Genomic DNA, 22,827 nt, shown 5'->3' on the forward strand with positions numbered 1-22,827 from the left:
ACTGAGGGTGCATTTGAAAGACAGGGGAACCTCCTTGATGCTAAAAGATGACTACAGCAAGGAGCCTCATCAGCCAACTTGTAAAAGCACCATTGAATTTGATTAATCAAACTCTTTGGGAGTTTGAATGTGACCAGGTATAGAAGAGGGATGGATTTGTTCTTTATCTGCGCTGTCAGTTCCTGGTTCTGCAAGGCAGGGGGAGAGGGAGCAGAGTGCTAGTCTACAGGGGTAGGCTTTTTCTCCAACTCTTCCCTTTCCTGCTTTTATCAGGAAAAGGGGTGAGGGAGGCCTTTTGTTTATAATGCCTTGATGAGGCAAAGGATTTGGAATTCAGTCCTTTGCTTTTTAAGGGATAGAGTAGTTATTAAAGGAAAAAAAAAAAAAAAACAAACTTCTTGCCACAGCATGTTAGTGGGTTGCATAAGCTGTTGTATAATTAGTGCTTTTACTTAGCTCTGTCCTTGTCAGTAACAGTTTGGGCATCCTGTTTCTGTCCTGTGCTATACCATTTCTAAAACCATTCTCATATCCTGTAGTAGGCTTTAGGAAAGCTGCCTCTGCCCAGTTAACTTTTTGGATCCCCAGTGGTGCATTGCGGTGGGGTGAGGGCTTTCTCTACCACCCCAGCAAAGTGTTTGCTCCTAGTAACTCGGCTGCTGTTGTGATCTGCATCTTCCTGGCACAAGTGTCCTGGAGAAAAGTYGCCTCTGTGCTTTACCAAAATGTGCCAGTCGTCTGGATTTCCCAAGCAAACAGTGCAGCCCTCTTAAGATTAGTTGCTTTGCTGTTGGGTCTCCCCAGTTGGCAGGGGAAGGAGACAACTATTGGCTAGCCAGCAAGTCACAGGCTTTCCTCCTGTTTCCTGGGGACCAGAGGAGGGTGAAGGTGCAGACTAGATGCAATATTCTTTGGCTTTATCTTGTTTGAAACCTCACTTATTGCTGCTCTAAATTCATTATGGTCTGCAGTTCCTTTTACAGGTGTTAGCTCTGCCCAGATCCTGACTGAAGTTGGAAAAACAAATCGGCCCCTTTTTTATTGTTAAACTATACCTACTATACCTACAGGTAGGATAATTCAGCTCATGCAGAAATTTGAGTTCTGCCTAAATTTCACTGACACTGTCAACATCAAACAGTGCAAAATTGCAACACTGACAGGTTTGTTTATTACTATAAGCTTAATCTGATGTAATGGTTGCAGGCAGTACTGACAACAAACTCCTTTGCATTTTTCAAGTTAGTAAATCAGACTAGACTATTTTCAAGAACAGATACATACAAAGACATTTGCAGATATGTCTGAGATGATGATCCAAAACATTTTTCCCAGTGTTGGAATTGTTTAGACTGTAAAACAGTAGTCTGAACAGTAGTCTGTGGTATCTGTGTAACTGTTCACCTGGTTTCACTCCCTTCCCCAGATACAGATACATCTAATAGCACATGTAATACTTAAAGGTAGAAACAAAGTAAATGATACAAAACTGAAGTGAGAGACTGGGTTGAGGGGAGGGAGATGTTTTTAAAATCATCACTGATGTGTGCGAAGTCACTCGAGTTGCTTCCTCCACATGCTTCTGTACTGGATGAGTTCTTGCAGTTGATCAGGATATGTATGCTCTGTACCTGCAGTGTTAACATAAGTGAAATATGCTAACCAGGCAGGGTAGTGAGTATGTTGCAGCTCATTATTTTTTTTTTCTACTTTAAAGGGGATGGAGAGGGACTTTTAGCGAGCACAAGTTATTTTACTGTTCAAGGGTAGACTAGAATTTTAAATCAGTCTCTGGGCTGAGTTGAGCACTGTTCTGTTTATTCCAGTGGTGGAACCAAGCTTAGCTTGCAGAGGAAATAATACAGTGAGGATTACTGCCCCCCCCTTTGTTTAAACAGCATCTAAATAAATTCTGGTAAGAAAAAAATGGAAAGTGCTTTAGACAAATGTTCTTGATGCTCCACCAGCCCCTTCTCAGCAATGCTGAAGCTTAGAGTTAGGCCACCACTTGCTTTGAAATCCAGCAGAAGCCCTGTGCCTTGTGGAGCAACCTGTGTTGGGCTGTAATGGGCAGCGTTGCCCCAATCCACGGGGTGCCGAGCAAAGTAGCCCACGGCTGAGCCCTGCTGGCTCTTGTGCAAGATGCCAGGTGGTGGTGGTAGGGATCATCCATGGGGTGGGGGGGAAAGAGGGTGCTGCAAGGAATGTGGCCCAAGGGTTGCTCTGTTCTGGTGGAAGCTTCTGCTTTGGTGGCTGTGGCAGGTCCTGGCTGGCCAGCCTCACACCATCACATGCGCTGTCCCTGCTCAGGAGGCAGCATAGACTTTTAGACTTTTTTTCTTCTTCTTTTCTCCTTAAACTAGGCAAAATTCTCCCAGTTTATCTCCTGCCTTATTTGCTATTTACTTACTCCAGGCCAGCTCACCAAAGTACTGAAGAAAAGAGTTTGCCAGTGTCACAAACCTGCAGTGGCTGCTGTTACTGTGGGGCACAGCTGCTGCGCTGGTAGGGGCAAGGTGAGTCATGCAGCCATCCAGGTCMTGCGGATAAAGCTAAGACTTTTATGGGCTGGATTCCTCCTGTAAACCACCTGGTTGTTTGTTGACTTTCACAGTTTATCTGTGGGAAAGCTCCTTGCTTGCCTTATGCTTCCTTACTCCAAGGGAGAAGTACCAGTGCCAGGTAGTTGTAGGGGTTTTTTTTCTTTTTTTTTGTTTGTTTGTTTTTGTTTGTTTTTTGCACTAACCACTGATCCATGCTGACTGGGTAATGTGATGTGGGGGATTTTTGAGGCCCAGCCAGCTGGCACAGCAGTGATGTACTCAGTAACAAGGTGTGTCAAGAGACTTTTAGGGAGTTGCCCTTTCCATCTCTATTGCAGCATGTCAGCGCTGCACGTGCGCTAAAAAGCTTTGCAGAGTGCAGTGACTGCAGCCCTGCCAATCCTGCCTGGTCACCAAGAAGTAAGGACGGTTAGAGTAATAAAGTGAGGCTTCAGGATCTTCAGAGGGCTCTGTACTTGCTCTTCTAATTCTCTGCCTCCCTCCCTCTGCAACAAGCAGAGAAGTTCTCTGGCTTTCGTCTTGCTGCTTGCCTGTCAGTTGGGATAGCAAACACCCACGCCTCACTATTGTTTTAGTAGTACAGAGAACCTCTGAATAGCAGGAAGACAGGGTTTTTTTTGAGCAGGCCACTAAAATATGTCTGTGATGGTTCTCTGGACTGGCAGCGGTAGCTGGTGCTCTCTGCTGGAGGCCCAGGGTAGACATGGGCAAAACTCACTTACCTTTTCCAGTCCTGGTTCTGGAAGCTATGGCATGAAGGCAGTTGGCTTATTTCCTCAGGCACACACAGTCRCTAAAAGTAGACCTGTTTTCCAAGTCTGTGGTGTTTGAGTACAAGTCTTTATTTAGTAGAATTATAAAAGAAAGAACTTTATATGAGAAGTACAAAAATATGAAATAGGCTTTGAATCTTTTTTAGGTAAAACTACCTTTTTTCAAGCTTTAGAAACATGTAACTTGCACAGTTTGGCATCTTAAGTAAATAGTTGCTCTCATACATTGCAAAACTAGGAAAAAAGTTCCAGTGAAGTAGCTCCAGAAAAGTGGCTGTATGTACCCATACATAAAACCGTCAATAACTTACTAGTTTAAGACTTAATGGCACAATAAGAGAGATTTAACTCCCCCCACTTTGTAATCTTCCCGTTAACTGGAATAGACAAATGTATTCCATTGAAAGATGCAGTATCACTTTTCTTCTTCCAGTTGTTACAATATGATTAAATACAAACAAAAAGGATTCAGAAAGATTTGGCATGCTTTATACTTGTACCACTTGGATTTACTACCACTTTGTAGTAAAAATTAAATAAATATAAATATGTTAAATAAATATATTGTAAAAGAACATCCCCCCCCACTTGTATCATATTAGAATTCAGCATTTCTTAATGCTTCACACACACTTAATGCTTTGTCACAGCTTTAGGGCCAATGAAAAGAAATACTGCATCTTTAAAAACATAGGCTTCCCTTGGACATAATTAATCAACCTGTACAGCTCATTTTCTAATGAGCTGCTTTTACAGCTTTATCTTGCCTGTTAAAAACACTGCTATGATTTCACTGCTCTGTACATCTTTCATTGCTTCCTATTTAYTTTTTTTYCCCCCCTCATCTTACCTCTGGATCTGCAACTGACAACCCGTCTTTCTTTAGCAGAAAGTAAGGAACACTTGCAGTAGATAAATCATTAGCCTCTCACAAGCAGCTAATAGCTGACATCAACGTATAAAAAGTTTTTTCTGTAGATCTGTTCTGAAACAGATCTAATTCAAGTACTCTTCAAGCTCTTCTGTGAACACTGGTTGATATTTTAAAAATAAGCCTTGTTTTCAAAGTAAGTAAACCTTTTAACTGATTTTTCTAGTCAATATTTTTTTAGAACTTCATTGTATCTGTTTAAGTATGAGGGACTAATTTTCCAGGGCAGTTGTGATAATTAAAAAGAAACTGTATTCTCTTTACTGTTTTTGGATAATTAAAAGTGATTCGCTTTCCAATCACTGCGGTGTGCCTAAAGCAGACAGTGGCAGTAGTGCAATGGCAGGGTCTGGTGATTTGGTACAGCTAAAAGGCTCCTTTTTTGCAGATCGCAATCCCTAGTAATTATATGATTTCAATCACTGTACTTTGATTCTATGCAGTAAAATACATRAGTTATAAAATCAACTACAGTATAGGGGTAATTAATGATGGTTATATCCAGATTTTGCACTCTATTTTYGCTGTCTTAAAAACTCTGTTGGGATAACTCCATCATGAGGGTTCACTGCTTTTCTGAAGTTACTACTTACTCTTGGGCTCCTACCATCTCCTGATCCAGCGCAGACAGTACAAGGCACTTCTTGGAAGCTTGGTTTCCTCAAAGAGAGAATTCAGCTCTTCGATGATCCCACTTTTCCCTGCTAAAGGTAGGCCTGTTTCACAGCCCTGTGCTTGGAATGTCGGTCCTAGAGAGGGAAGATCCATCCCCCTTTTTTCAAACAGTGTCTCCTGCAAGACTCTTCTCTGCAGAGTCCTGATTATAGTAATGCTGAAACAGTCTTTCTTGGCAACATATTTGCATAGCTTTGTAGGTATGCAGGAGCAGGTGAGGGAAACGAACTGTAAAGTAACATACAAAATCATCTGGGATGGAGCCCAGGGTCTCCTGCACTTCAGGAGGCAGTTCTCTGTAATGGTGCTTCTGTAAAAGAAAAATGGGGAAAAGCTCAATCACAGGTTGTTTAAGGTTACTCTTTTAAACTCATCTGTCTGAACAAAATGCATTTTCCTAGATAAAGGGAGTTGTAAACAAGCTCAAACCTAAAACAGTAAAACAGACTGGCAACAAAAAACAAGTGGAGGCACATTACATGTGTATGTTGCTTACTCAGCCAGAGTTCCAGTGCTTAAGTTAGTTTGTACATACATATTCTCATTAGAGGCACTTAGGATATGTACCAAGCAAAGTCCTTTACCTTATTTCTCATTGCCCTCAGAAGATCCCGTACTGAGCCTCCTTTATATGATCTGAATTTTCGAAGGTCTGGGGAAAAAAAAATAAAAACTTTGTGTTTTGATACTATGTTTAAGTCACTGGTCCCCAAAACAAGGTACGCATGCCCACATTCATGAATATTTATGGRTGTTTCAAATATATTTTTATATGCATTCAATTACACAAATACTTTGACAAGTAAGTAAAGATCGTGTGCTACAACYGAGACAAAGCCATCATTACTTTCCTGTCCCTTCAAACCAGGAAAAACACTGACAGAATACAGTCTCATTACCTGTCTGAAGAGGAACAGTGATGTGTTCTCTCCAGTCCATTTTTACCACCTCTCTTCCTCCTCTTTCCAATTGCTTGACAATTGGACCATCTAAAGATTCTTTCTCTATTCGGTCACTAACATCCTGGAAGAGACATTCCAGTTACTAGTTTTACTTCCAAACTTTTCTTGACAATTTAAAATTGCTTCTTCTGGCCAGTTACAGCATGTCTTGGTACTGGAGTGATAATTGTATTTCACGACAAAGTACAAAACATTGGATTATGCTTGGGCGTGGGGGAGATAAGCTTCTGAGATGATGTTTCACCATCTGCCATAGTCTTTGTATTGCAGAAAGATCCTCAAGTCATCAGCCCGTTCCCACCACAAATCAAGGTTAACGACACCTGTTCACCACAGTGGTCTACCCTATTCTTAAAAACCTGCCTAGCAAAGTGTCCCAGTGTGTTGCTTCCGTAACTACTAAAGAAAGACCTTCCTCACTCAAATTTAAGTTGATAATATTGTGTCTTAGCCCCATATACATGATCGTCTGTAAGACTGAACCATTTTCTTAAAGATACCACCTAGGTATTACAACTCTGCTTCTTCTTGCCTCTTCATACATACAACATGTAAGGTTGTGGATTCTATTTCCAGCATCCACAAAGTTAGGAGAGACTGAATTAAAGATGTGAAAAATGTCTAGAAGACTCCTTAGAACTGAAAGGATTGAAAAYGGTCAAGACAAACCTGAAAAAACTGGAGCTGTTTTTCTAAACTCCAAAAGAATGGGTGTTTTAGCACACAGCTGGCAGACGGACGTTTCTGAGGGTCCATGTTTATCATTTGCTCTATTAAATCACGAGCAACTATGTCTTCTGCAAGGAAAAGGGTGATAATTCATAGGCTGTACGGAAAGCTAATGTTTTGTATCTTTAGGAAATCATTCTGTTCTCTACTACTTCCAATACAATCCTGACTGCTTGGCCACACTAGCTGAAGTGCCACCCTCGTATGTACACTGTACAATCACCAGAAAGTCCACAGTGTTGAATTAGTGCAATTATGAAGATCAAAGTTCAGCCTTTCCTACCCCTTAAATACATGAAATAAATAAATAACCCTAGAGCAGTCAAGGCTACAGTGCTCAAAATTTTGCATCACTTCTCTGCTTTGAGGCAGTAATTTCAAGACCTTTAAGAGTGTCTAACTTTTCTGTGGGAGTGCCTCTGTATAATAGCATAACCTTCACCATTATCCGGGGCGGGGGGAGGTGTCACTGTGGTTTATAGTTTTTCTGTCATTTCTATTGGTTATTTTTAACACTCAATGAAACTTCACTAAACTCCTGTAGCACTTCATGTTTTCTTACCATGTCTGTCTGCATTTAAAGCATCCAAGCTGTATGCACCAAGCAGAATGTTGGCTTGCCGCTGTAGAGATTTGCCGAAGGGATGACTGCCTTCAGATACCACATAGTAAAAGACACAGCCAGCTGAAAATATGTCCACAGTATATGTCTGCAAATAAATAAGCTTTCATAGCAATAACATCATTTTTCCCCCCCTCCCCTGAAGAGTTTAGGCCATCATCACAAAGTGGTTATTTGTGCATCATCTGAGGGCAGGAAACTTTCCAGAACCATGTTTTGCTGTATGGAACGTAAGTAATCGGGGGGGGGAGGGGAATCACTATTGTTAATGTAGCTGCAAGCTAGCATGAATGCACAGGCATTACAGGCCTTGAACACTTTTATCTTTGCCTGTGACCAGGTACCACCCCCACTCGCCCTGCATTGCCCTCTCTTCTCCCAGGAGGAGCCTGAAAGCTGGAGACTTACTTACAGGGTTCTCTTTGCAGTCTTCACTTAGCATCTCTGGGGCAATCCACCCCTCAGTGCCTGGCACGCCCGACCGCCGGCTGAAGCTGTGCCGGCCCACTGCCAGCTTCTTGCACAGGCCGAAGTCTGAAATCATTGCTTTGACTTTCCCGTGAGCATTAGGCATCGAGATGAGGATGTTATGGGGCTTGAGGTCCCTGTGGACTATTACAAACATTGGTTTATTCCCTCTAGGCAATCCCAGTGATATATATGCAAACCTTTAATGTGGCTCCATTACAATCKGTTCACAAGGCTGGACCACTTTTTGCTAAAGTCTTAATCTATCATCTTTGGTAGAGGCTCATCACAAACATACTCTTTAGTCTGTCACCATTCTCTGCACCAAAAATGCAGAGCCCTGAACAAACTACTAACTTTAATACTCATCAGCTGTTTTACAGGCAGAGGGATCACTGCATCAAACAACTGCTGGAACAATACAACTTGCTGCCAACATAAGGTCTTAGCCACAAGGCTCTGTGCTACTCTGAAAACAGACTCATAGAGCAGAATCATGAAGGGAAAAGGAAGGGAGGAAAGAAAGAATGGAGGAAGTAAGCAAGGGAGGGGGAAAAGAGAGAGAGAGAGTGAGTGTGTGTCTGTCCGTCCATCCTGGGAGGAGAACACAGGTGCTACAACTCTTCACAGATTAAATACRCAAGCTCTCACTACCACAGCAGCTTATCTTCCTATCTGCATTTCATACTGAAACAAGAGTTATTCGTACCAATACTGAGGGAGTGCAGGTAAGCAAGACCAGATGTTGTCTGCTGCAGGAGAGCGATGGGTTGTAAGCCATGGCGACTGAAGGCCTTCTGCTCAACGTACTATAAATTACAACAGAAAGACAGATGATAGAGCTACAACAATGCTTGCTTATCGTTAGCCTCCATGTAAGCCTCCCAATAAGCTCACCCCCCCCCCCCCCCCCAMAAAAAAAAGACATCAAACTAGGAAAACTGCAGGCAGTCTAATCTTAGCTGGTTACAGACTTGCAAGTGCAACTCTGAAAAGATGATCTCTGATCATCAGTCAGAGCTAGAATTCTACATATCACTGCACCCACAGAAGCAACAGTGTAGAAGGATTTCAAAGTCCTGATGGTAGGAGATGCAGGATGACTAAGATAGAGGAGTCCTTCAYAAGAAGGAAAAGGAAAGGACAAGAGCTTCTGGCCTTCAGTCAGTAGATGGCTGCAAAGATATTTCTGAGAACACCACTGTTGTAGGAATATGTAACGRTCACACAGTCAGTGGTGAGAACACCTGGAACATCTCCTGTGACAGACACTTCAACAACATAAGCTAAGGAAAATGAAAGGCCTTCCAGGGAGAAGACGCTCACAGGTTCTTTAGGTTTGTTAAGTAAGTGGCCCATCACCTCCTGTAAGGTAGCGGCACACAGCTCAATGGCTATGTACTGAAACTGCCGGTCCTTCTCCGTGCAGAAATAGCGGATCACATTGGGATGCTCGTCTGATTCTCGCAGCAGCTGCACTTCACGGTCTGCAAAGCTGAAGCACTCGGGGAGAATTCTTTTCACTGCAACATCTCGGTTATCAAATGTCCCCCTGCAGACAGGAAACGACACAAATGTTTTAGACTCTCTGTACAAAGCAGGTAAGCAAGTGACAACACAAGGCATTTTGCAGAGGCATATTAGAAAAGCATTCCTWTGTTGGCAACATCTATTTTGTCATTAAACCTTTATTTACTGAACATTTGCAAGGGAAATATTTTTGCTAGTGAAGAAACACTGCAGGAAAATATTCCAGACACACTCAATATACTACTTTAAAATTTCCATTTCTGTTCAAATTGTTAAGTATTTTTTTAAAAAGAAAATCCTAAGGCAAGTAAGATATTAATTGATCTGTTTAAAGCTGAATGCAGACATTGTTTTCTACCTGTAAACAATTGTTCCTTCAGCTCCATGTCCTAATACATCTTTTGGGTTAAACGATATCTTGCCAACCATCACTCTGTTTGTATCTTCATCTGAAAAGAAAACAAACACACAGGACTGTTTTAGGATGGATAAAGCCAGCCTTTTGCAATTCCGCGTCCTTCTAGGCCAGGATATAAAAATCCTTTTGCTCACATTGAAATTCACAACACCTATAATCAAAACAAATGTACATCTGCATTTTAGCACTTATGCTGAACCACCAAATATTTACAGGTGACCAAATAATCCAACATATTCAAACACACACTGTACACACCACCTGAGACAACTCGCAGTCTGGAACGGTCATGCCTCAGACAGTACAAGAAACCAGTGGGTCTCAGAAGACAAACGCTCTCTAGCTTTTGGAGACGTTTTAGTGAATTCAGGAAATGCAAAATGACAGTTACAGAAAGTGGGTTTACTGGTAGTTCCCCTGGATAGCCTTTGAAGGGACAAAAGAGCCCACAAGAGGTCAGGCAGTACAGCAAAGCAGATTCTGTAATTCTTAGCTCTCGATTCCAGTTAATGATAAATGATACATATTTTTATATAAATTAATTTTTGTCCACTGGTGCCTGAATTTTGGCTGCTGTTTTATTTTCTGTGTGCAAATGAACTTCACTGTTTACTCAGGAAAACCATATAATGAAGTTTAGCAGAAGAAATAGGCCTGAGGTGGGCAGGACTGTTGGTTWTTATTGGTAGGAGCTAGTGGTGGAAATTCACCGCTTCCTGGAATGGCTACAGAAGATAAGCACATACCCCACAGATAACATAAGATCATCATATGGCAATTACTACCTGGTATCTATTTCTAAAGCAGGTAYTTCTGCTCAGCCAAAATCAGGACATGACACACCTGCCTACTGTTTTGCAAAAGCTCAAACTAAATGAGCATGATGGTCTTTTTTCAGCCTTGTGATCTATGTAGTATCGTAAGTTTTTAGCTGTTTGCTACATTACCATACAGGCTGGAGAAATGGAGTGAAAAGTAAAATGAAAGACAAAAATCAACTTTACCTCCCTCTTCTTGCTCAGTGGAAAGACAGCTCCCAACATCAGATGTGGAGATACTGGAATACGCAGAATGGTTTGATGCTCTGGGGGACAGATTTGGTGTGCTGGTAGCTGAGCTCTCTGTCCGTACGTAGGAGGTGTCCAAGAAATCTGCTTCTGGCGAGAGATCACTGGGAGCACTGAAGGGCAGGTGCTGTTGCTGCAAGAGCTGTATCTTCTCCTCCAGCTGATGCTGTCTCTGTTGCTGCTGATGTGCACTCTGTGAGAGCAGAGAGAGAGCCTCAGTTCCACAAGTGCAGGTGTCCTGTCACACAAGGGAACTCTACAGCTATTAGGGCAGGTAGGGGAAATTTTTCATGTTACCGCACCAGCAGCTAAGTAGCCTGCGGAACTGACAGGGCTTTTGCTCTCATGTCCTCAATTTCATTGTGAACTCTCAGCGCAAAGCTGAGAAATCGTATCAGCTGGTTAATGAATAAAGCAAAGGCTCACTGTTGCTAGGCAGACTAGGTGTCTTTACACCACAGAAGGATAAGGGGATCCAAAAGCCAGAAAAYCTGATAAGAGGTTCAGGTGAGGAAGGGAGGAACGAAGCCAATGGTGTTAAAACATGTCCATGAAAAGAGTAACACATATAAAAAACAGAATTAGTGGAATGTATAAAAAGAGCTCAAGAACTGGCACTGTCATGTCACATATGCAGCCTCTGCTACCCACTGCACATCTGGGAATTATCAAGGAGCAGGAAAAAGCCCTGTAGGGGGCTATTTCCTAACCCCTGAATCACTTCTAGGSTAAGCTGTCAAATGTTACCCTCTCTCCCACAACTCACAAAAACACCAAGCTAAGCAAGTGTTACCATCGGGTACGTGATGATAAAAGCCACCCAGCCCACAAGCAGGAAAGTACTGAGAATGATTGTGGCCATGTCTTTTAACATAGAGTCTACAGGAGCCTCTGGCCGATGGACGGGCCGAGCAGGTTTCTCCTCAATATCCTTCGGAATAGCCGGAGGCGCTTCTGTTGAGGAACCTTCAACTATGTCAATAACCTAAGAGGCAGAGAAAGCTCTGTTAGTTCAATGTCTTCATGGATAACAGACAGTTTCTAATCCTACCAAAGTCAAAGAAAGCTTTGCATGTGGAAGAAAAGCAGATGGAAGTCCTAGTTCTGAAATAAGGAATGATACATTTTAACAGTGATACTACATGTCAAGTACATGAAAACACTGCCACAGAAATGTGAAGTAATCCCATGTAGCTTTTCTTTCGACTCCCTCCCCAATTTCTACTCTTTCTCCTTATTCCTCAATGAACCAGTAAGAAGATTATCATCACAAACCTCTTCAATAGTAGCTTTATCAGAGTCAGCTGGAATCACATTTTCAGGCCTTTTAGGTAAGTTGCTTGGGAATTTCTCCAGGATTTTTGTAGGGGCGGACAATGGTGTTTCATGGTGCCCTTCAAATAAAACACATTTGTTAAAATTAAAAAAAATCTCCTTTTCAGAAMGTTATCCTTCATTTTAAACATCTCTGCTGAACAGCATACATAAAACTGATTTTAAAAAAGYTTGAGAACACTGCAGTACAAGAACTCAAACATTTTTTCCTCTGTTGTGCCCCTGCAGTCGCAGACCTCCTTCACGGTATAGTGACCCGAACAACTCTGTGCTCAAGCACTGGCTGTGGATTTGGTTCCTGAGGGTCTCTGTGACCATTTGAGGAACACGCACTGGAATGCTTCCCAGCCGGCTCACTTTGAAGTTAGTTTTATTTTTTGATGTGGGCTTGAGGGCGAAGATCATGTTCCAGGGCCTAAATGGCTCTGACTGGAATGGGTTGTGCTGCACACGAAGGAAGCAAGAATTGAATCACGGCTTAGCTGCAATTGCTCCTTGTGCTCTTTCAGCCTGTGCCGCGAAAGCGAGAGGAGGGAGACGCTACTGTGCTCCCGGCTTTTGTAACTGGAGCAGACAGAGGAAGACTCCTGCTCCTGGAGAGAGCAGGGCAGAAAAAAGAGGGCAGAGATTCAGGGCCAGGGTCATCGAGCGCAGAGGGCTGGGCATGAGTTGGAACTGTTTAATGAGAGCCTGCCTACCGTGAGAGCTGAGCAGTATAAAACAAAGAGGGAAGGAACGACAGAAAAAGAAAGGCAGTAGTTAAGGTAGCTGAAAGTTGCATCTCTGCCAGAGATCATACCATACATGATATATCACTTAATTATAAAATTTACATCACTTAAAACAACTGAACTGCAGAAGGTTCTTAATTTCTGAGGAAAAAAATGTAAATACCCTGGAAAAACAGTTCCTAAATTTCGGGAAATGGGACACACAAAACAGGCTGATGTTTTATTATTAATAGCTTTAACATCTATGCCTTAATACCTCCTCTGTGAAATGGGGAAAACATTACCCTCTGATGATGGCAAGAATTAAGGTCATACTATGCATGATTAAAATGTCCAACAGAATTTAAAAACCAGAATACACTGCATACAGTAAATAAACTAAATAATTTTCACCCTTCTCTGGATGAAGGGGCAAAATACATATTAAACATCTTTCCATCTGTTGAGCAGAGCATTCTTCATTCTATGCAAGGGATAAAGCAGGAGCTTGGAAATAAAAAGTATGCGGTTGTCTACTTACGGACATTACTGCAATTCATACGCAAAAGAAGAGGAATTAATATCGCACATATAACGATTGATTGCTAGAATTCAGTAATTGCTGGGCACTCCAGGTAGTCGTTTGAGCTGCGCTTTACAACAGTTCAGAAACAGCTCTGAGGTGTGGATTATAACTGTCCGTCCACCAGATGGCAATAGGACACTGCCGGGGATGCAGACAAGGGCCAAGTAAGGGACCTCGATACCTATTAAAAGCCAGTCGTTCCAATAGTTGAGTCTGTTCTTTTCTTTCAGTCTGCCTGAGAACTTTAAATCCGTACTGGGGGTGATAACACACTCGCCACTATCTTCAATTGTGACTCCTTCTGTTTTTGGACCCTCTAGTAAGGGTATGGCACTGCCGCGGGGCTAGAAAGAGAGATCTGGTGTTACAGTTGATGAAGCACTGTGTCTCTACAATATTTAAGAACTCAAGTAGAGTAAAAAATGTAGGTCAGAATGTATGGACAAGCAAAAATTATATACTGGCAGCAAAATGACTGAAAGTAAATACTGCTTCCATTACATCCTCAGCCACTGCTCAAACAACCTTGGACATTAGACCTGTTTCCCTTCTAAGTTCCATGTTGCCTAGGAGATGAGATTACCCTCTCTTTTTTTAGAAAAGTGAAACAGGATCTTTATTTCCTACCTGGAAAGCTACGGGGTGAACTAAAAATTAAAACTACAGTGCAGTCTCCTATCTAGGGGAAGTTACTTTGATGAACACAATGGCAATTTTATCATCATTGACCACATGCTGCAACAATAGCATAAAGCAACTCTGGTCCACTCTGTTAAGCTTGCCTGGCACAATTCCAGATGAGCTACAATTATGCCTTTGCAGCATTTGAAAAGCTTCCCGAAATATGGTCATGCATTCTAAGGCTGTTAATTGTTTCATCCAATATTCAATTTGTCATGCATTTTTCAAAAGCAAATTAYAATTTCAGAAAAGATTTCTGGAAAGCTTCTACAGCCTTCAGTGTTTTATTTTTTTAGGTTCTCTTTTCAGATAGCAGATCAAACTTGTTTGAGTACAGGTCCAGCTTATAACGTGTAATATTTTGTCTTTCATTAAAGACAGAATAGTGTATTTATAAAGCCATTTTATTTAGGAATGTTTATCATGATTTAACAAATCTTCAAATTCCATGTGCAATCAAAATATTCCTGTTCGTGCTGCACCGTGGCAAATTCTCAAAGAAATTAGTTCATTATATAATTACTGGACTTTAAAATAATTCTGTACATTCTGATAAAAGTATGTTCCAGTTTCCTTCTACATCTCTCTAACTCAAAACACACTTTTTCTGCTATCGCAAGGCTCTGTTTTTTTAAAAATATCTTGTCTATGTTTCCATTTTACCTCTTCTTAAAAATAATAAAAAAAGATATACATTAATTCTGTAAAGGGACTTTTCAGAAGGTGTCATTCAGTTCTGGCAGCTCCCTACTTACCACAACAGTTACTCCTTCATGCACCATTGACGGCGATGCATACAAACTTGTGGAATATTTTCCTACATACAGAGTTGGTCTAGAAAACAAACAATATATGTTAGACAGAAATAGCCAAATGTACTTTTCACATTCTTAGCTAAAATCTTGGTAACATAATCTTTCTGATATAATGCATGAGTTTCCAAAAATCATCAATATTTATTTTTTGAAAAGACTAGGTCTATAAATTCTTTTTAAGTACTGCTGTACTATCAAGCCACTCTCTTTAATTATAAAACTTTGTTGATTGAGCACTTATGTCACAATTACTCATCTGACATAACTCAATTCCTATTTCTGCCTTATTCAGTAAGTGATATTTACCAAAATGCTATATGCCTAAATGAAATGTTCCACATTATAAAAACTTTTCCTTTATTAATTCAACACAGAACATTTACTCATMTGATAGAAGTTATGAACATACATCTGCTAAATTTCTAATAGGTTTTTTTTGTCTCTTCCTTTAAAGAGTAAGAGAACAGATATGACATACAATAAAGACCGGAGAGCTAGGGCTGCTCTTACGTGTTCTTTCCACCATCTTGGTGGAAATGACTGTAGATCATTAAATGTATGAATATAAATAAGGTTTTAATGACAAAGTCCAGTCAAATAGACAGTGAGAACATCAGGAATATTCATGCTCACGTTAACTTGCTCTTGGTCTCTGTTTCCTTTGGGAAAGGATATTTCCACTTGGTAATGTGTCCAACCTCCCCAGACATGAATGTCAAGTAGCGCAGAGTTTCTATCCCCACGTTTGTGTGCATTACTTTCCGTAATCCTTCACGTTGCCAGATGTAAAAAGCTACCACTGGAGAAGCGTAATTTTGAATCCACAGTACGTCCCCAGACTCACTGTCTACGGTGACCACCAGCCCATCTCCGTTGGACACAAAGTGAGACATTTCTACAATATACAAATACACAGGAGATTATCCGGATTGCTGTTTACACGCAACTTTAATAACACACATTAGTGTTTCAAGCCTTGTGTTAACTAAGTAGTCTATTACACCTTATATTGCCAGAAGGGTAGCTAATCAGTGACTTAGCTGTTAGCAACTGATAAAAAATCAGTTCTCTCACACATTAGGAAGTGCATTCCACACATCTAGCTCWTCTCTTCAGCATGTGACAGCAAGGATTTACAGAGGTCACTGTACTAAACCTGTGGATTAATTAACATATAAGTCGCGCCACTGTCACAAGCTGAAAGGGGAGCCTCCGGGGGTGACTAGGAAGTCCCTTGCAAAAGGCTGCAAGCTCACCCATATTTGCTCAGTGCCAGATGCAGGAGACTCACTCAGTGCYTGCTGCAAGAGCAGCGACCTGCAGACCTGCTCCATGCTCAGCACCTACAAAAGCAAAGGTAGGCGGCCCACGTGCACTCCACTTTGATTAACCTTGCTTAGAGGCAATTCAAAAGCAAAAGATAAGCCAACGTTTTCAAGATACCAAGATAAAATCCAGTATCATGTGTATTTAGTGTTGATTATTCCAGATCCTGAGAGAAGGTACCGTTTGTTCTTGTTTTTTTAAAAAAGGAAAGCTCCAACAGTAGGAAAGGAAATGCAACTTTACTCTGTGACACAGGTTTGCCTTAACATAACGGCATCTTTTATCTGTGCAATAGTTCTGTCATGTGACAAAATATCTACTAGGAACCAGAATCAGAAGCTTTCTACTTTTTATCTCATTGACCTGACATACAATTCTATTTTTAAACTCAAATTGCATTTTTATAGGCACTAGATCCGGACTCAGCCGTAATGACGTAGCCCTGAAACGTAAGAGTTAACTCTTCAGGACTCTCCTTTCCACTTAAGAGCTTTAAATAAAAATGATCTGCAGCAGTGCTATTCACTCAGCACTTAAACCACAAGCAGTGAATGCTAGGCAGATTACATCATCTTCTTTTTAATTAACTTGTTGAACCTCTACTTTATATGCAAAATAACTCAATTTTATACAACCATGAATAGTGTTTCCTTAATTAATGTTATTAATTTTGATGTTAGTATGCATATACTTTTAGTATCATAATAAAAACACGTTTTGGAATTCTCAGATGGGATACAGATCACTGCTGTTCACAATTATCAACACTAATACAATTTGCATTCCTTCTGCAGCACCCAGCTGGTAAACACTACTATTGCAAACACGATTTAACCTTCTCAAACTCTGCAGGAGATAACGTTTGCCCCCCTTTTACATGCTTGGAAATTGAAACACAAAGATCTCCAGAATCACACAGGGTATCTATGGTTAAGCCATATAATGACCTCTTACTTCAGGAGACAAGTTAAATGCCTGGAACCTACTGAGCATTCAGATCTATGAAGACACTCCAGAATTAAGTGACTGAAAAGGTTTATTTTGTTCCTCTTCTTGCAGAACAAAATAAACAAAGAAAAGTCACTTCTCCAASTCTCCTCTAAGCAGATCAGATCAAGTGAAACCTACTGCTTCCTGTACTTCCAATCCAACACTGGAATCTCAGTACTTCCTTACAAGCCAATTCCTGTAAATCCATATTCTGCGCCCTCCCCCACCCCGGACTGCCAGAACCCTTATTTCAAAGCTGGAAGGTCCCTTTCTGGGTGGGCTCAGACCTCTTGTTCCAGCAACACATGTGCCAACGGCCTGGAACCATGCGCTGCCTGGGCAAATAACAGACAACTCTAGAGTCTGTGCAACGAGTTTTTTCTGAGCATACACAGTAGCTTAGGTTTGTCTCCTCTCCTGCCATTTTTCACTAAATTTCTAAGTGTCATATCTTCAGGATCTGTACTTTCTTCAATTGAATTTAGCTGAAACTAGCCAAAAGACCCAAGGCATTAAGCCAAGCAGAGGATAAAAAGTGACAGATCAAGAACTGCACAAAAATTAGAGAGATGGCATGAACTACTAATTATAGAAAAAGTCAGAATATTTTTCTTGTATGCAAAACCTACRACCAATACGTGAAAATTTAAGACAGCAATTAAATTCTTACTGTATTTTATGTCTTCATCGGGCAGAGTAGCTGCATAATCAAAATAGGTAGCATTCCATCGCAGCTCCTTCTTCTTAGTGTCATACATTGTGATCGTGTACTCTGTTTAAAAAATATACAGTCTGTGAAGCAAAAAAACCTATGAGAGAATAGAATCAATCGCCTCAAATGTGAGACACCTTCAAAACACCACACACTACTTAATGCTCTCTGCATTTCATTCCCCTAACATTATGATAAACAAACGTCTCATAGATGTTAAATATGATACCCCATCTACTCATATACTGATCTACAGGAATCTCAGAAGAAAAGCATAGCAAGCAGTTGCTGCCCATGCTACCAGAAGTTTGGTTTTAGTGCATGATGACTTCTGATATATTTTAATTTATGAGTTTTCAAACCCTGCACTGAAAATTCAATACTTATGTTCTGTAACTGAGCTGGCACACTTAAAGACTATTTCAAGAACACGCTCATGTAGAGGTATCTTTCTACTCCTACGAAGAGTTAATATTTTTTCTGTATAAAGTTTTAAATTATCATTTACAAAAGATATTCAAAGAAATTAAGTAAATTCGAAAACTTGAACTGATCAAAATCACTTGTTACACTTCTAAACTTAAAAAAAAAATCCCACTCAATAATGAAAAGAAAACAAGAAGCTTTCTTCTAAGCTGCAGGGAAAAAAAAGCATATGACCTGTTCTCCCAAGATACAGGAGGGATGTTGATGGGCAAAGGCTTTCTGCAAATGAAGAAGTCAAAGTTTGCTGTTTCTCCCCAGTCATGAGGTCGATCACGTACCAAATATCCTGCTTTTTACCTGAAATCATCATTTAAGCAACATTACCATTCAGCTGGAAAACTGTATTTCCATCAAGCTTTCTGGTCAAACAAGTGGAGAACCAGAAGCAAGTACTGGCCCTTCACCAGACAGGAAAATAGTATTAAATTCATCTTGATCCCTCCAACATCTCCTGTTGTCACAAGTAATAACTGCCCTTTCTCCCCACAACTCCATCTGACATTATGAATGAGTCAGGACAGTGAGCCATAAATTTGTTATCATTTGCAGCACAAGCAAACTGATTGTATCTCATATACTGGCATGTTTCTAATCCTGTTGCAATTGGATTTCTAATTTAATGGTAATTGTACTATAGGCAGTCAGAGATTTACAAGCATGAGAAGATTTTAACAGAAGTCACTTTTTGTTGAGAAAGAAATCAAAACACCCTTATAGGCTATTCACTGCTTAGAAATGCTATTCTCTCTCTCTGGAAAAGTAGTTGGCTTTTTATCTTCACACAGCAATTCAGCTCTCTGTTCATTAGATTCTCTGACATCAGAAAGCTTCATGAAAGACTACAATTAATAAGAGTATTTCCATGCACTTTGTCTGGAGCTCTCTACATATTCTAGTTGCTGAGCATTTTACAATCTAAGATTAAATTTGTGCTCACCCATGTACAGGATCCCATCTGAACTGCGACAGGGAGATGCCTGCACCAGCTCCGGGATAGTAAATGGAAGTTTCTGGCAGCAGGAGAAAAACAAAGGCCTACTTAAATTGGTGCAATAGACTTTGCTTTTGTTCACAGAACAGGGTGGCCAGAAAACTGCAGGAATCTCCAGTGACAGGGTTTGTTTGTTTGTTTGTTTGTATTATTACAGTACCCAAGAACCCAAAATTTCAGGTCAAGACCCTGCTGTGCAGACACAGGACACAGAAAAGTCTGTCTCAATGAGTTTATAACACATCAGAAATGCATGTGGAATGGAAGAACTACTTTCAGCAGAGAGGTTCGGAGGCCAAGACGCTTTGGTTTTATTTTACAGTCTACCATCATCATTCAGAATATCTAAGCTCCAAGACACCACGGTTTAAGTGCCTCACCTGAAACACGTACAAAATGTTTCTCTGTAGGACAGTACAGTAACTTTTATAAAGGCCAGTCGGGAAGGCTGAGAGGGTGAAGCAGGCGTCTCTGACGATGGGGTTCCTGAGACATGGCCAAGCCTGTATGTCATCTACATAGTGGGCGAACATCCTTGCTAAGCTTTAAGAGGCTTTCATTAGGACAAGGTCACAGGACACTAAGGGACAGGCTGCACCAACACTAAAGATCAGGACTTTACTAAATTTACTTGAATTTACTAAAATTACCCCATGCTGACCTAAAAATTTTGTAACAGTGCATCCAACCAGAAATATTTTACTTTAATTCAAAAAGAGGGAGATCAGAAGAAGAAAGGAAAATTGGTGATTCAAATAGACTGCTACTTCTTGGATTCACCAAGGAAGAGAACCAACAATAATTTTGCAAATTATGATGGTGTATGTTGCTGTACTTGGGGTGACGGGAGGTGAAAGCAGTGAGTAGATATTAAAATATTTAACAATATTAAAGTCCATAAAGAAAGTCACAGCAGCTGCCAGAGAAAAGAAACTTCTGGGAAGCCAAACATTTTATCTGAGTTTCATCACAAAGTCAAATATTATCTAGCAACTATGCATTACATGTATTGGTGACTATTTTGAAAAGGTTCAGCACTTTTGTCAACTTACTAAATCCTACAAGGAGATTTCCTAAAGGCATTAGCACAGAATGTATATTTATCATGGTTTTTGGCATACTTTTAGCTAATTAAGTTTTGGGGTGACAGAGACATATCTGATTTGTGTTATTCTGAGCAAATCTTTCCCATCAGGTAGTACAGAAATTATTCAGTATTTGGATAATGCCACAGAAGTGTTATTTGTCATCATCATTATTTTAACAAGTTCTAGAAAAACAGTACAAGTGGACAAAACAAATATGTCTGCTGCTGCTATTTTCAATTCCAAATCATTTGCTGATGGTCAGAAGGAAGTAAATATTATATAAATTTTATATAAATTCCTTATAAAGTACGTTTTCACTCTGCAAAGCTGCTAGCAACACAGCAGAGTGTGTTGTCATTCCCCAAAACATGTATCCTAAAGTTGGCACAAGCAACAGAGGCTGCTTTTCCGCTAGTGTGATCAAGCTTTTCCAAGGACCTTTTCCCGTAAGCAATAAAAAAAAAAAACACATACACCCTGCAGCATGTCACAGTACTGTCAAGAGGCAGAAAGTTCCCTTGGGCACTTATCTTTTGTGAGAGTCTGATTAAGGCACTCGTCTAAAAGTTATCAGTGGAGAGAATTTGCAAAGTATACTTACAGTCAAGCCTTCATTATTCTTGCCACCGAGTGTATACAAACTGCCATCATTTGGGTCTGGAAGAAATGCTGGCCTAGGATTTAAGGGGTTAAAACAGATAAAACAACAACTATGCTTCTTAGAGAAGAGGAAAGCAACTTATGGTCAGAATTTGCCTTCTGAAGAAAGCTTTTTGGCTTTGTACTGTCCATTTTTTCCCACATTTAACTGCAATTCTAAAGAAAACCAATAAAATGAAAGTGTCAGATCTGATGTAACATGAGATAAATAACACACTCGAAAAGTCAAACCTCCAAATATGCTAAGCAATCAGCCACTGGAGTGAAAGCTTTTAAACAAGATAAGTATGTTTTTAAAAAAAAAAAAAAAAAAAAAAAAAAAAAAAAAAAGGCAGAAAGCATAAGGAAAGTAAGGGACAACAAAAGAGTTGCCAGAATTCAGCAAATTCAAGAGGTAAAGACAACTCCAACTCCCAGACCACGTAACACCACCACCACCACCACAAAAGAGAGAAGATTTTACCACTGACTTCAGAGACAGAAAGTTAAAGCCCAACATTTTCCTAGATAAATGTGGGACCACTCTGCTGGAAGAACTTCTCTGAAATGACAGCTTGAGGGTTTCATTTGAAGATCCCAGTAGTGCTGGTAGTTGGAGTTTCCCATGCCTCCCTACGTGTTTTTAGTCTTTTATTTAAAGAGAGTAAAAGGTTAAAAGTCTAGAGATCAATCCCTAACTGGCTCTATCATTTTCAAAGCTCAAAGTTCAATTAAGTGATTCTGGCACAGTTAGCAAACTATCTCTAAATCTGAGCAAAGGCTCAAGAGACAGAGTATTTCATCYTAGGGCTGCAAACAAAAGAATTACACATAGCTAATTATATCCTTTAAGAATCTGCTCTTTGAACCACTGTAAGTCCAAACAACCTTGTGCAAGTTACGTCAACAGACTGCTTTTCTAGAACATAGATAGTTTTAGTTTAAATTAAATCAAATTTCAAGATGTCAGTGAAAAGTAAACAAGCAGTAAATGAGACAAAAAAAAAACAGACTTACTCTTCCACGTGTATTGGCACCTGGAGTACAGGATCTGCATAAACAGAACAAAGAAGAGTCATAGTTCTGGCAGTTCAACTCCTTGAACTCACTAAACTCAACGTTGTGTCAGGCCTGCAACAACTTGCTCCTTTATGAAAGGCGGATGCACTGAGTTTGACAGAAAGCGGTCTCAATAACCTCCTGGTTGGTCACGAAAGCTAGGTTGGTAAAAGTGAAACTATGAAGCATCCGAGTTTTAAATCTTACCCAGATATGCCTTTGCTTAGTTTTAAGTAAAGGTACACTACTACTCCTCAGCTATCCATGGGAGGAGGCTTGGAGAAGGCAGCAGTACTACCTTCCAAGTTATCTTTACTTCACTTGCACAGAGCATGCAGAGTATGTCAGAATTGTCCGAATAGGTGCAAATAAAAGGTCTTAATTCCAACATGTGTGTGTGGTATCTGGGCACTGGCTGCTCAGCAGAAGCCTGATCATAATTTGCAGCAACTGTTGTCACTACACTGGCTTCAAAAATCAATTTTATTTAAAAACATGCTACAGCTAAYGGATGTTCGCAGAAACTGTAAGAACAGAGGAAGAACAATGTGCATCTTGGTATTTTCATACAGGAGGGCCAATCTAGTGCTTTTTTAATCTGTATTTTATTATCTTTTCCTATTCTACATTTCTAATCAGGCAGGAAAGCATACGCTTCCTGAGCAACATA

General features: G+C 40.4%; 1 protein-coding gene across 1 annotated transcript in view; it reads right to left on the reverse strand.

Annotated features, from left to right (window-relative positions):
• Positions 1 to 1,025: 1,025 nt before the first annotated feature.
• The window catches only part of ERN1 (endoplasmic reticulum to nucleus signaling 1), a 32,640-nt gene continuing 10,838 nt past the window's right edge, over positions 1,026 to 22,827 (reverse strand). Inside the window, exons 3-22 of the mRNA XM_085304786.1 lie at positions 22,116 to 22,149; positions 21,061 to 21,133; positions 19,318 to 19,390; positions 18,555 to 18,677; positions 17,853 to 17,954; positions 15,500 to 15,761; positions 14,807 to 14,885; positions 13,552 to 13,714; positions 12,015 to 12,133; positions 11,533 to 11,724; positions 10,677 to 10,932; positions 9,613 to 9,703; positions 9,087 to 9,276; positions 8,434 to 8,533; positions 7,669 to 7,868; positions 7,197 to 7,344; positions 6,575 to 6,702; positions 5,843 to 5,966; positions 5,528 to 5,595; positions 1,026 to 5,253 (exon numbers count right to left, since the gene is read on the reverse strand). Of these exons, the coding sequence (XP_085160912.1) occupies positions 5,047 to 5,253; positions 5,528 to 5,595; positions 5,843 to 5,966; positions 6,575 to 6,702; positions 7,197 to 7,344; positions 7,669 to 7,868; positions 8,434 to 8,533; positions 9,087 to 9,276; positions 9,613 to 9,703; positions 10,677 to 10,932; positions 11,533 to 11,724; positions 12,015 to 12,133; positions 13,552 to 13,714; positions 14,807 to 14,885; positions 15,500 to 15,761; positions 17,853 to 17,954; positions 18,555 to 18,677; positions 19,318 to 19,390; positions 21,061 to 21,133; positions 22,116 to 22,149 (2,732 nt within the window). The 3' untranslated portion in view covers positions 1,026 to 5,046. The remainder of the gene's footprint in view (positions 5,254 to 5,527; positions 5,596 to 5,842; positions 5,967 to 6,574; positions 6,703 to 7,196; positions 7,345 to 7,668; positions 7,869 to 8,433; positions 8,534 to 9,086; positions 9,277 to 9,612; positions 9,704 to 10,676; positions 10,933 to 11,532; positions 11,725 to 12,014; positions 12,134 to 13,551; positions 13,715 to 14,806; positions 14,886 to 15,499; positions 15,762 to 17,852; positions 17,955 to 18,554; positions 18,678 to 19,317; positions 19,391 to 21,060; positions 21,134 to 22,115; positions 22,150 to 22,827) is intronic.

The sequence above is a fragment of the Rhea americana genome, unplaced genomic scaffold, assembly GCF_003343005.1.
Source record: "Rhea americana isolate MKP2758 unplaced genomic scaffold, rheAme1 scaffold_21, whole genome shotgun sequence".
Taxonomy (NCBI): domain Eukaryota; kingdom Metazoa; phylum Chordata; class Aves; order Rheiformes; family Rheidae; genus Rhea; species Rhea americana.